General features: G+C 44.5%; 1 protein-coding gene across 1 annotated transcript; it reads left to right on the top strand.

Moving 5' to 3' along the window:
• The first annotated feature begins 4,084 nt into the window (after window positions 1–4,084).
• On the top strand, window positions 4,085–12,059 carry UBE2B (ubiquitin conjugating enzyme E2 B). The gene is made up of 6 exons (XM_064672221.1): window positions 4,085–4,240; window positions 7,376–7,456; window positions 8,206–8,231; window positions 9,253–9,342; window positions 10,584–10,672; window positions 11,476–12,059. The coding sequence occupies exons 1-6, from the start codon at window positions 4,197–4,199 to the stop codon at window positions 11,602–11,604; spliced, it is 459 nt and encodes a 152-aa protein (XP_064528291.1). The 5' UTR covers window positions 4,085–4,196; the 3' UTR covers window positions 11,605–12,059.
• The last annotated feature ends 369 nt before the right edge of the window (window positions 12,060–12,428 follow it).

Raw genomic sequence — 12,428 nt, 5'->3', positions numbered from 1 at the left:
AGCAAAACCTAAATCAGAAAGTTCAGTAATTCCACTTTGTGTTAACAAAATATTCTTGGATGAGATCATGGCGTATAACAAAGGAAGGGGAAAAAATAAACCACCAAAATAACCCCAAAACAGTTTAATAAAAATCAGCTTCTCTTGGTTTTAAAAGTTCCCAAGGCATGAAAGCATGGACTGAAAAAAACCCTCCTGCTCCATCAGAACTGGCTCTGAGGCACAGAGTGCCCTCATTTCCCAAAGTCATCAATGTCCTGATCCTGCTGCAATTAGCAACTGCTAATGTAGGTGATGAGCAAAAGAGAGCAGGGCTTTGGCACAGTACCCAACCTACCAGTGGGACAAACCAGAAGTGATTAGAAGAGATGAGACAGCACCAAGGAGAAGGACAAGGTGGGGAGGCAAAGTACTGAACACTTTTAACTCTTCCAACTTTCAGAGGAGGGTCCAAATTCTCTGCGGTGGCACCACTGCTACCCCAAGTCCTCCTCCCATCATCCATCCAAGGTCTCTTCACTGGGTTGTTCCAATTCTGCAGGTCATTTCACCCCAGTTGGAAGCCTTAAACTGTGAAACAAACTCTTGTTCTTAATAAAGAATTATCACTTTTGATATCTGTATGACAAATCGCTACAATAAAGAAAAGGTGTGATCTAGAAGCAATAACATTTTATTTATGATCAGTCTTTCCCTGAGTTCTTACTTTATTGTTGTGAAGGTACTCAGATGCTTTTTCCAACTGGAAAAGGTATTTTTAAGCCCTTTGTTATCCAATCCATGGAAATAATTCTGAAGCTCCTCTGGAATTGTATGATGGATAAATTCCAACACTAAGTGAAGTCTTTTTTTCCTGCCTAAATACTCGAATCAGGGTGACAATATTCTTATGATGAAATCCTTGTTGGTAAAGAGAAGAAAAACAGTTTTACCATGGCTTTTTATTTCAATTCATAGAGACTTCCTCTTTAAAAGGCTGATAACAGGAACTATAATTTGCTTAATTAAAGATTGTCATTAATTTGAAAACATGCTGAAAGTCTTTGTCTCTGCTCCCTCAGCCTTTCTCCAATACTCACACACATTTACCACATTATTTTTCACAGTGCATCTCCAGTCTCTGAACTAACACAGCTATGCCAGGAATAGAGCAAAGAAGGGAGCAGCTCCTTTCATTAGCTTAAAATGCCCTCTTGACTGTGTTTTATTTACACTAATAAATCATAGATAGGAACTCCTGTACTAAAAGAATCACAGTAAAAATGTACTTTTTCACACTGAGGTCCATTTGCCACTTCATTTTTACATTAGTTTCTGTTGATATTTTGAAGCAGCTTTAGGTTAAAACCAAAGCTAGTTTTAACCCAATATAAAAGTATCTGCCATTTTAATTACCCTTTTTTTTTATTATTTTAATTGAGGGCTCCACTCTCCATGGTGCCACGTCTCCTTCATGCCACCAAGAGCCAGGACATCAGTCTGCATTTAGAGGGAACCTCAAGAGAAGCTGAGGGACCCATATGGCAAAATGTGCCATTATGCCTAATTAAAAATTGATAAGAACTAAATTTTTAAAACATCCAGTTACTGCAAAGAGTGGAAGTGGGATGAACATACAGCACAGAAGCAAGAGCCCAAATTTATACCCTTATATATATGCAAGTTATTGTTCCTGTACTTTGCAAAAGTTCACTTAAATCAGAGTGAGCTGCTGTGTCTGGCAAGGAGAAAATCCAACCTCCCCCATGTCCAGACTAGAATTCCTGCAGACCTTTCATGGACAGAGGTCTGAACTCAAACTAAACTCTTGGAGGAGATTTCCCCACTGCACCCCCACAATGCTGAATTATCTTTGCAAGGAAATACTTGTCGATGATCCCTGTTGTGTTTGGGGCTGGCACAGAACTGGTGTAACAAATACACCACCCCTTTGGTGGCCAATGTGCTCTGGGGATGCCAGGAAGGGAGCCAGAGCACAGTGAGGTAATCCCCAGCTGACAAAAAGGGCACCTGGGGAGGCTGGGGCAGGGCAGTGTGAGCTCCAACCCCGACCTTGGAACTGCAGAACCAGGAGAAGCCTCTCAGCCAGCTCTGCTTTCCCTCTGAGCTGAGGACAGGGGAGAGCTGGTATGGAAACAGCCACAGCAACACCCAGGCAGGATAACCAGCAACTCCCCACAGCCCACACCCCCTCCTGAAAAGATTTGAACTGAGATGCCCATAGTGACATTATAATGGCAGTGATGCATTTACATTCATTAAGCAAGGTGGTACTGGAAATAATTATCAGCAGCTTTAAATCTAAAGTGCTTATTTAGTGCAGATTTCATGTTGAGACATTTTAAACCACCTCTGCAAGGCCAGAGCCTCTCTCTAATTGTTAGCTGGGACTGACAATATATATTAATTTTAAAACATACATGTGCCATGCAATCAACAGAGCAGAAATTGCAGGTGGTTCTTCAGAGTTAAAAAAAAAAGCTTTCAACTTACTAATAAAACTGCAAGCTACACATGTTACTGCCAGGCGGGATTAAAAAGAAAATGTTCCATTAGATAATGTCAACACACTGTTCCCCAGTGGTGTCAGAGAAGAAGAAATATTGTCACTGATGAAATATGGCTGACAAGGTTCCCAAGCCAGGTGGGAACAACAAAGGATTTCAGGTTTAACTCCAGTTTGGTGCTGGTGTTTGGGTTTTGTTTATTTTGCTGGGCAGGTTGAGGGTGGCTCGAGCTTCAAAGGACAGAGAGCTGCCCTTGGGGCAGGGGATGCCCTGTCTGGGCACTGCAGCAGTGCCTGTTAATGATGAATTAATTAATGTTCTTAAATGACACTAATTATGTGTACAGGTCCAAGCTTGCACTTGTTTTTTTACAGTCTGCTTTAGCAGGAGCTAAATATAAGCTGTAGAAAGGCAGAGGAGCAGCAGTGGAATGTGAAGTGAAAATGTCTGTGTGATGGGAGGAGGAGGAAAAGTCCAGAGGGGGGGATTGCTTGGCAGGGACCATTCTTCACTAGTGTGGAGAGTAATGTTTTAGTGCCTGGGGAATGGTAGTTTCCTATTACCAAACCTCTTGGGAAAGCTTTCTCCCTGCAGTACCAGGCTTTACATGAATCCCTACACTTCTGTCTCACTGCTGGGAGCTGAATGTTTCCACTGAGGCGGGTGTTGGGTTGAAGTGTCCAGAGGTAAAGCCTTGCAGAGTTAAATCCCACCCTGTGTGAGGTACCGACTCCAGGCAGTGTCCGATCAGCCTCTCCTAAATCCCCCAGTCAGTGGGTGCTGCAGTGTGGGCCTGGCACAAGCTTTCTCAACAATCAGAACTGAGCTTGGTGCTCTGTTAAACCCTGGATTGATGCTGCTCCAGCACCTGGGTGGCTGGAGGCGAAGGGAATGGGCAGAGGATGCAGACAGTGTTTTTTCTTGTCACTTCCTTATGAGTCTCATGATGATTTGACCTCCTAAAAATCGTCTGGAAGCAAAGCAGAGGCACATGAACCACACTGACCCCAGTTCAGGGATAACTTCCAAGGCTCCGCGGAAGAACTGGGTCACGAATCCAAAGAGACCTGCTCTGTCTGCTGGAGTAATGAGATTAAAAGAAGGGCTCTGGGAGCCTGGACACCAGTCTGCCTTTAGAGGGGACCTCGAGAGAAGCTGGGGGACCCATATTGCAAAATGTGTCATTACCTCTAATTAAAAATTGATGAAAACTTGAATTTTTAAACCACCCTGTTACTGCAAGGAGTGGAAGCGGGCTGAACGCGCAGCACAGAAGAACCCAACTCTATAACCCGCAATCCGCACGTTGCTGCTGCTGTGCTCTGCAGAGGCGCGTTAAACCAGGCCGAGCTGGCGTGCGTGCCGCGGAGAAACCCCAACCCGATCAACGCCCAGCCCGGGATTCTCTCAGCGCACGACCCGGCCGGGCGCAGACGCTCGGGTCGTTTCCCGGACCCTTTTCCCGGTCGCTCTTCCCGAACTCCTCCCAGCGCGGAGCTGCGCACGCGCTCCCCCCCCCGGCGCAATGGGCCGGCCCGGCCCCCCCCGCCCCGCCCGCACATGGGCTGGCCCGGCGGAGGCTCCGCCCCGCGCGGAGGGAGCCGCCATTGCGGGTTGTTTGTGCGGTCCGGCGGGCGCGGAGGGAGCGCGGGCCGAGGCGGCGCGGCGGCCGCGGACTCTTTGCCCGCCATGTCCACCCCGGCCCGGCGGCGGCTGATGCGCGACTTCAAGAGGTGAGCGGGGCATGGAACGGGGACCTGCCGCCGTCCTGCGCTTTCCTGCCGAGCGCGGGGCTGGCGCCGAGCCCCCCGGGGCAGGGGCGGCGCGGGGGCTCCCTCACGGGGAGCGGGGGATCCCGCTGAGGGGAGCGGCGTCGGGCTGAGGGGAAGGGGGGGTCTCTCCGAGCGGAGCGGGGCTTTGTTCGTGCCGCCGAGCCCCGGCGCCGACGGCTGGGGGCGTGTGAGGATAAAAGTTGGAGCGGTGGCTGCGAAGGAGGGCACCCCGGGAATGCCCCCGGGAATGCCCCGGCGGGGGACGGGCCGTCGGGATGTCGCCGTGGGATCCCGGCTCTTCCAGGTGTCCGTGGGCACCTCCCGCCCCCCCCGCCAAACACCCCCGGTACCCAAAGGCTCCGGCTTTTGGGATAGCTCAGGCGGAATTTAGGAGCCTTCCAGGCTTGCAGTGTCTCCCTGAAAATTAAGGGGTTTTTTTGGGGTAGGCTCCTAAAAAACCGAAGCGCAAACAAGCCGAAGTGCCCTTTTGGTTTGTACGTAGCAAAAGCCAAAGTGCCCGTCGGTGTTTTTAAGCACATGCCGCCCTCTCTAAAGTTGCGTGAGGAACCTTTTGTGTAATGCGTGCGAACTCCTAAAGGAGCAGTTATTAGTTGCACTCTTTTAAATGTTAATGGCCGAACCACTGACTCTGGAATAAATTGTTTCCAGTCTGACACGTAAACGCACTTAGAGAGTGTGGAGGAGGGTGGGGGTTCCTTTGTAGGATTTACAGTGTGTCCTGGGGTTTCTCTGGGCTGGAGTTCCTCGGGAGTAGCTGGAGGTGAGTCAGCTTTGATAGTGTCTCTTTTTTTAGCATAGCGATGTTATCCCAGGCCCTGAAAATACATCAGCAAACAGTTGACGTGTATTGTAGTTGCACGTAAGGCTACAGCAGGAAAAGCCCAGTTTGTGGATTTCCAAGAAGTAGGAGGTTTTTTTGGGACGTGGAGCCCTCCCCCGCTGTTGTGTGCGAGTGTTGGTGTTTGTTAAGAGGGTGTTTCTTGATTCCTGTTCAAATCAAAACAGGATATTCGGACTTTATTGTGTTTGGTTACACAGATGACACGAACCAGTGATTTTTTTTCAGGCTGAGTGACTAAGTAATTTTTGAAGATTGCGATCAGATGTGGGTTTTATGCCCTTATAATCCTAGACTGACTGGTTTAATAATTTTGCTGTTAAGGCTGGAGAGAAGACTTTAAAGCTGTGGAAAAGTATAACAAAGTATACACAAAGCAAATAAAATTTATTTTTCATATATATGACACCCCAAAACTTATGTAACCTTTTCATGTCGTTTTTTGTTTTACTCTGCCCTTTCCTAGTTATATATTTGTTTAGCCTCATGTTACTTGTACTTCATCACACTGGAACAACACATCGTGTGCTGTGAACTCTGATTCACGTCATCAAATACAAACTGCTTTCAGACACTGTGATTGTCAGGAGCAGTGAAGAGAGAACAGTTCAGCAGATTTTGTAGCTCCTCTAATTTGTTTGACTAAACCAAAAGGGGAAAAAAACACAATCCAGTTTTATTTATTTATTTATTTTTGCTGATAAAAAGGGATTACAAACACATTTTCCTGAGGTGTTTAAGACTTCCAGGTGCCACTTGCAGCCCTTGCCAGACCCTTTCTGCAGTTAGCCCCTGTGACAGTAGGGTGCACATGTGCTTTAAAGTTGATTTAACCCCCCGAGCCGTGTTCCAGATGCATTTGTGAGGCCAGTGCTCAGGCACTGCTGCTGGCAGACAGCCCGGCTGTCACGGAGGAGGGAGTCCTGTTCCTCCTTTCCCTGACCAAAATAGTAGGTGGTTTATGCTGTTGATCCTGAGCTGTCTGAACTGCATGTGCTCGGAGAGCAGGGATGTAAACACGGGGTTCAGAGGGGCTCTGGGGCAGCACCAGGCTCAGCAGCCATGGACACGTGGGGTTTATCCCAGGTGAGGCAGTGCTGGTGCAGGAGCATTGCCTGCCTGTGCTTTTGTCAGCTCTCAATAAATCTGCATTTGCACATCGACATTTAGTTAAAACTTGTCCCTTGGTCTGCAGAGCTTTTCGTGGCAGCTTGTTCATAAGTTACTGTGATGTGATCAAACCTCATGGTAAGACTTCAGAATTCCTTGTGAGGCAAAGGCAGTCACTGCATTTTCCTTATTCTTGCATAACTGGAGGTAGAACACTGAGGAGGTTTGATCAGGCAAGTTGTTTGGGACTCACTGATTTGTGTTGTTCAGGGTCTCATGTGATGCTTAAGCAGAAACCCTGACACACAGAAGGCTGGGCAGAGGGGAGTCTTTGAATCCTGTTCTTTGGCTGCAATACATGTTTCTGTCTGCTCCAAGTTTATGAGGCTTTCAGTAAGTAACATGCTTTAGGATTAAGGAACTAAAAATAGTTTTAAATGCTCCCGTGATTGCTGTAGAGATAAACACATTGTTGAACTGGTAGGAGGGAGCAGTGCACAGGTTTTCCCTTTGCTCCCCTTTGAAGCAATCAGCTTGCCAGTCAAAATAGGCTTCTACCAAATTTAGCCACGTCGCATGCACGGATCTGAGAATGCAGGAAAAGCTCCACCACTCAGCACAGTCCCTTGTGCTGAGTCCCAGCAAGTGTGTGCTCTGTGTGAGTGTCACTGCCTGGATCTGTGTGAGTGTCACTGCCTGGATCTCTGTGTGCTCTCTGTGTGTCACTGCCTGGATCTCAGCTCCTGGTTGTGGCTGCAGCTTTTTCTCCTCTTCATAGTAGCAGCCAACAGCAATTGCTCTTTCATAGTTCACTATGCAGCACTGTAAATCCCAGCTGTCCATGGTGCTTTAAGTTATTTTACAGTTAATCCTTTGTTCCCTGAACACTTAATCAGACCTGTTGGGCTCTTGGAGTGTCTCAGAGTAAAACATGAGAAAACTTTTATGTGCATTGCCTTGTAGGTTTGTCTTTCAGAGTATGGATAATCTGCATGTAATGCTTTGTGTATTCTCTGATTTGGAATGAGAAAATATTTACAAAATGTGGATGTTGCTGTTAAATTATACTTGCAGGTGAAAGTGTCTCATCTATATAAGACTTGTCGTTCTGTGTTTCTGATTTTTAGATTGCAAGAGGACCCTCCTGTGGGTGTCAGTGGTGCACCATCCGAGAATAATATAATGCAGTGGAATGCAGTTATATTTGGGTAAGAGTTTTTGGTCTCTAGGAAATTCTATACCAGAGGGCTAAATATAATAATCTGGTGTTTGTTTTTACAATTATTCTCTTTTTTTCTGTACATAAAGTCAGCAAACTGAGAAGAATGAGTAAGGATGCTGTTGTGGTAATAATTCGTTTTCAGGAATAAAGCGGAATGCGTAGGGAAGAAAAACTTAAAATTTTAAATTTGTTCAGCATTCTATGTTGAATAAAGCCTGCATGTGGCTTAATGAAAGGGTTAGAGTGTGTAGGAGTTGGGTTATGAAAAAGCAGGACTCCTCTTTAAAGTACATAAGCATCACATGTTCCAGGCCATTAAATCCAGATGTACTGGCAGTGATTGGATTGATTCCCAGTGGGACGAGGTACAGGTTCTGTCTGGGAAGCTACATGTATCCTACAGAAGAGGAGCTGGTTTAGTATCCTTTCATAAAACTGCAGTATGCTTGCTAGTAATCTGCTCATTAATTCCCATCTGGTCACATAATGGCACATGTATTGCTTGGGATGATGATAAAGTAGATATCCCAAATAGCAGAGTGACTGTAGACAAGTGTCTTAGATACAACAAAGCTCTCAGAGATTGCTTCTGCATGCTTTTCTAAATATTTAGATTAGTGCCTCTACCTGTACCTTGGAGAGGATGAAGAAGATATAAATTTGTTGAGTTAATTTGCCTGTGTGGAAGTAGGTAATGGTCACTTTTAACTGGAGTTTCTTTTCAAAACCTTTCAGGCCAGAAGGGACACCTTTTGAAGATGGTAAGCCACTAACTTTTATATTCTTTGTCATTCTTATAAATATTGCCAGTATTAACATTGTTCTGCTTGGGAAAAATAATAGATTTTATCTGTATATAATTTGAAACAAACCAAGGTTTGTTGGCCATAAAAATATGCATCTTGAGCTAAGCAGTGTCTTGTCACAGTGGCTGATGGTTAGTTAGGAAGCTGTGAAGTGATGCTGCCATCAAGCCTTGTTTGTACATGTACACCAGAGCTTTTAGCAGGGGATGTTGGCCTAATGCTGCCAGATGTGTTTTCACATCTCCAGAGCTGAGCTCAACAAGACTCTGCTTTTCTCGTTTCATCTTCCTGGCATGTTTGATTCATTGCTGTTCTCCTAATGAAGAACAGGTGAAAAACCTTGAATTGTTCTGAATATAGAACTCAATGAGGGCGAGGGAATCCCAAATTTGTACATAAACATGAAAGTTGGTGTGTAATGAACCTCCCTTAGGCATATGAGGAATAATGAGTTTAATAATTATAGTATTATTGCAGTAATTGGCAGCAGATGGGTTTTTCTCTGTGTTGGGTTGGAGGAGTTACAGTAAATTATTCACTGATCCATAATAAAGGTTTTCAGTGAATCAGTTATGAGCTCCAAAGACTGAGATTGCTGATTATGAAATTCCAGTGTTTTTTTGCTGGCACCACAGTGCCTTCTTAATGAAACGCCTTCAAGTCACCCAAGTCCACAGAACCAGCATGTTGGGTCACGGAAAAAGGGGAGAGCAGTGGGATAATGTTGGCTCTAGCTGCCTTTGCCATGCATACAGTGAGTCTCCAAGCTTCTACCCAGCTTCTGCTGCTGGGTTTATTACTCTTAAATTTCATTGTCACTCGAAATACATGAAAAGAAATCAGAAAGTGTTGTTTGTTTATGTAATAGTGAGAAGAAATATTGATCATGGAACACATACATTAATTTCTTGTCTATGTTCCTGGAGATGTTCTTTTGTTGTTAGTTATCTGATTGTCCTTATCTTTGTTTGGACAGGTACTTTTAAACTAGTAATAGAATTCTCCGAAGAATATCCAAATAAACCTCCAACTGTTAGGTTTCTATCAAAAATGTTCCATCCAAATGGTGAGTGAATCATCTTTATTTAGCTGTAATACCCATTAAATATTATGGTGTGGTCATGTACTCTCCAAACCTCCAGAATGCTTAACAGCTCTTCATCTCTCTTCCATCTCCTAAGTAGATGTCTAGGACAGCAACTGCTTGATGAAAAATTAAGAGTTATGATGCTATTAAGAAGCAGCTATCTGCCTCTTTCTAACCAATGTGTACCCTCAGTAGCAAAGCCTGTGAGTATTTTCAGCAGCAGCTGCACTTAGGTTGGTTTCAAGAGGCAATTCTGGTTGCAGCTTCCTGCCCCTTTCCATTTAACAGCAGTTGTGTGTGTGCAGCCACATCGTGACTGCAGGGACCTGATGGAGCCAAATGTTATTTATTTCTGCTGGGCAAGGTTTCAAGTCCCTGCTTTTGTCCTGTGCTCTGGACCAAGCTGGACTAGCACAGGGAGAACATGAGGATGCTCAGTCCCAGAGGAGGCAGCTGACCTGAACTCGGTGATGAGGGCAGCACTGGGAGGGTGTGCACCGGGGTTCCTTCCCAGCACTTGATAGGTTTGGCTCAGTTATTCCTGCCTACATTCAGATTTTATTGAGAAAAACCCAAACCCTGCCTCTTGCCCCTCTGTAGCAAGAATACATCATGTCCTGTGCAGGCCAGTGTGTCTCTGCCAGGGGGGTTGTGCTTTGTTGGGTTTTATTGGCACAAACACCTGGAGCACAAGGGTGTAGGACTCAGTGGTGAGTCTCAGGTTCACACAGGCTCCATTAATCCAGACAGAAGCAGGATTTCAGGCACACCTTCCCGTATTTTCTGTTGTCTGCCTTGGTGCATCTCATAGTGAGCACAGGGCATGTGAAAACAGGGCAGGAACTCCCCCACCCAGTGTGTGATGGCCTGAGTGGGTTCCAGTCCTGCAGTAAATGCCTTGCTGCTCCCTGGGAGGCCTCTCTGTGTGACAATATGGATCAGTCACACTGGAGGAGCAGCAAACCCAGCCTGCCCATTCCTGTGCTAATGCCAAAATCTTCAGACCTTCCTTCTTTTCCTCTTAAGCGTTCTGCTAATTTCAGTAATAAATCTCCAAAACACAACGTGTCAAGCTACAGAAGCTCGTGAGACATAACTGCTGTCCTTTTTCCTGAAGCATTAATTTATGCACAGAGTGCTTTGGAACAATAACTCTGCCTTGAACAGTATGTAATGAACTATAAATGTGACAGGTTCTAAATGCTCTGTTGTGTTCGCAGTGTATGCGGATGGCAGCATATGTTTAGATATTCTTCAGAACCGCTGGAGTCCAACATATGATGTTTCATCTATTTTAACTTCAATTCAGGTAACTTTGCATCTGTTTTACCAAACAATGATGTTGTTGTTTGTCTCTATTCCAGAATACCCAGCTCAGTGATGGGGATAAGCCAGGCATCTCTTTCAAGGGGAACTTCAAACCCCTGTGAGCTAAGCAGTAGCTTTTCAGATCAGGTGAAGGCAGAGGTGCTGACCTACATAATTACTGATTCTGAGCTACAAAACTGCCATTATATATTTTTGGACAGGAAAGCAGTTACTGATTTGGGTTCATTTTTAACTATTTTTAGTCAAGATAGGACATGAGCTGCAGAAGTTTGCCTAGTGTTTCAAACACCAACCTTTATCATGAAGCTCTGCCCTTTGAAGTCCTCAAAGGGACAGTACTGCTGGAACCTACTACTTGGAATGAGTGAAAATGGCCTGGCACAGCAGAAAAGCACATTTCCTTTTCTCCTATATGATTATATTTTTCTACAGTGGAGTTTTGTAGGAGACATCTTAAGCCCCTCTTCAGTCCTGAATGACAATAGTAGTGTAATTATCAAATAGTCAATTAGCTTCATAGTGCTGACTGGCACAAAGGACCCCGTCCCTGTTAAGCTTGTGAACGTACAAGTGTGTGCAGCACTAATGCTTAAGCAGGGTGTAATTTGAGGTTCAGCAATGTAATTATGGGTGCCTAACCATGAGTTTAACCAGGTTTTATTCATCTGGCCCTTCTGAGTCATGTCTGCCCTGTGAAACACATTTGACTTGAAAGTTATAACTTGATTTTCCCTGATTTAAATGTGTTGGTTTGTCTCACATTATGTTTTCCCCTCTTTCCAGTCTCTGCTTGATGAACCCAATCCAAACAGTCCAGCAAACAGTCAGGCAGCACAGCTTTACCAGGAGAACAAACGTGAATATGAGAAAAGAGTTTCAGCTATTGTGGAACAAAGTTGGAATGATTCGTAACAGCTGCTGTGTTACTCTCCATCCTCATAATCCTTATGTACAATTTAACTCTCAGTAGAAAGGCTACCAGAAATTTCAAGTGCCACAGTTCTATGAATTTGCATAAAACCTCATTTGCAAACAAAATTAAGCCCTCCAGTTTAGGAAAGCTAAAAGCTTGTGTATCTCAATTAACGTCCTTTTTATTGCATGGTATGAACTAAGTTATTGCTACATAAATTTGTAATATATCCTGTTTGTATTTTTTTTCCAAGTGTATAATGTTGGTGTGGAGTTTTCATGACAGAATATACACATTTTGTAAATCTGTACTTTTTTCAAATATTGAATGCCTTATTTTTGAATTCTTTAGATTTTTAAATTGGAGAAAAGCACTTAAAGTTTTTATATATGAATATTTCATGTAAAACTGTTAAATACATAACCTTAGTGCAAGACATTCTGCTCTCACTCTGTATCTGTTTCCAGGGGCTCATTTTTAGTCCATTTTTCCTTCATCTATGCTGGTGATGCCATGCACTTTACAAACAGGAAAGTTAATCCATGATGTAACTATCTCCACAGGATGTCTTTGCTTCTGCACCAGAGCTTGGCTTGATTCTGTGTGTCCTCAGTTGTATGAGGAAGAGTTTTGGTAGCTGCTAATGACAAATGGGGAAACAGATGTAACTATTTTGCTCAGAGTCCCACTTTAAACCAGCAGGGGAGTTGGAAACACCACCTGGATGAACCAGGCTTGGTGCTAATGTATTCTAATAACTTTTATTTTTCAGGGAGATTGTATTTTACCAAGTTGTAAAATATTGTCATCTAAATCTGTCCTA

Source organism: Pseudopipra pipra, chromosome 15, assembly GCF_036250125.1.
Source record: "Pseudopipra pipra isolate bDixPip1 chromosome 15, bDixPip1.hap1, whole genome shotgun sequence".
Taxonomy (NCBI): Eukaryota; Metazoa; Chordata; class Aves; order Passeriformes; family Pipridae; genus Pseudopipra; species Pseudopipra pipra.
Note: the sequence above shows the minus strand (reverse complement) of the source record. Positions and strands in the feature narration are given on the sequence as shown.

What these genes read in the sequence shown, in the direction of transcription:
- UBE2B (XM_064672221.1), top strand. Translation starts at nt 4,197, where the DNA reads ATGTCCACCCCGGCCCGGCGGCGGCTGATGCGCGACTTCAAGAG. An exon ending in TGGAATGCAGTTATATTTGG is followed by an intron (nt 7,457 to 8,205) that starts GTAAGAGTTTTT and finishes AAAACCTTTCAG; the next exon opens with GCCAGAAGGGACACCTTTTG. An exon ending in CTATTTTAACTTCAATTCAG is followed by an intron (nt 10,673 to 11,475) that starts GTAACTTTGCAT and finishes CCCTCTTTCCAG; the next exon opens with TCTCTGCTTGATGAACCCAA.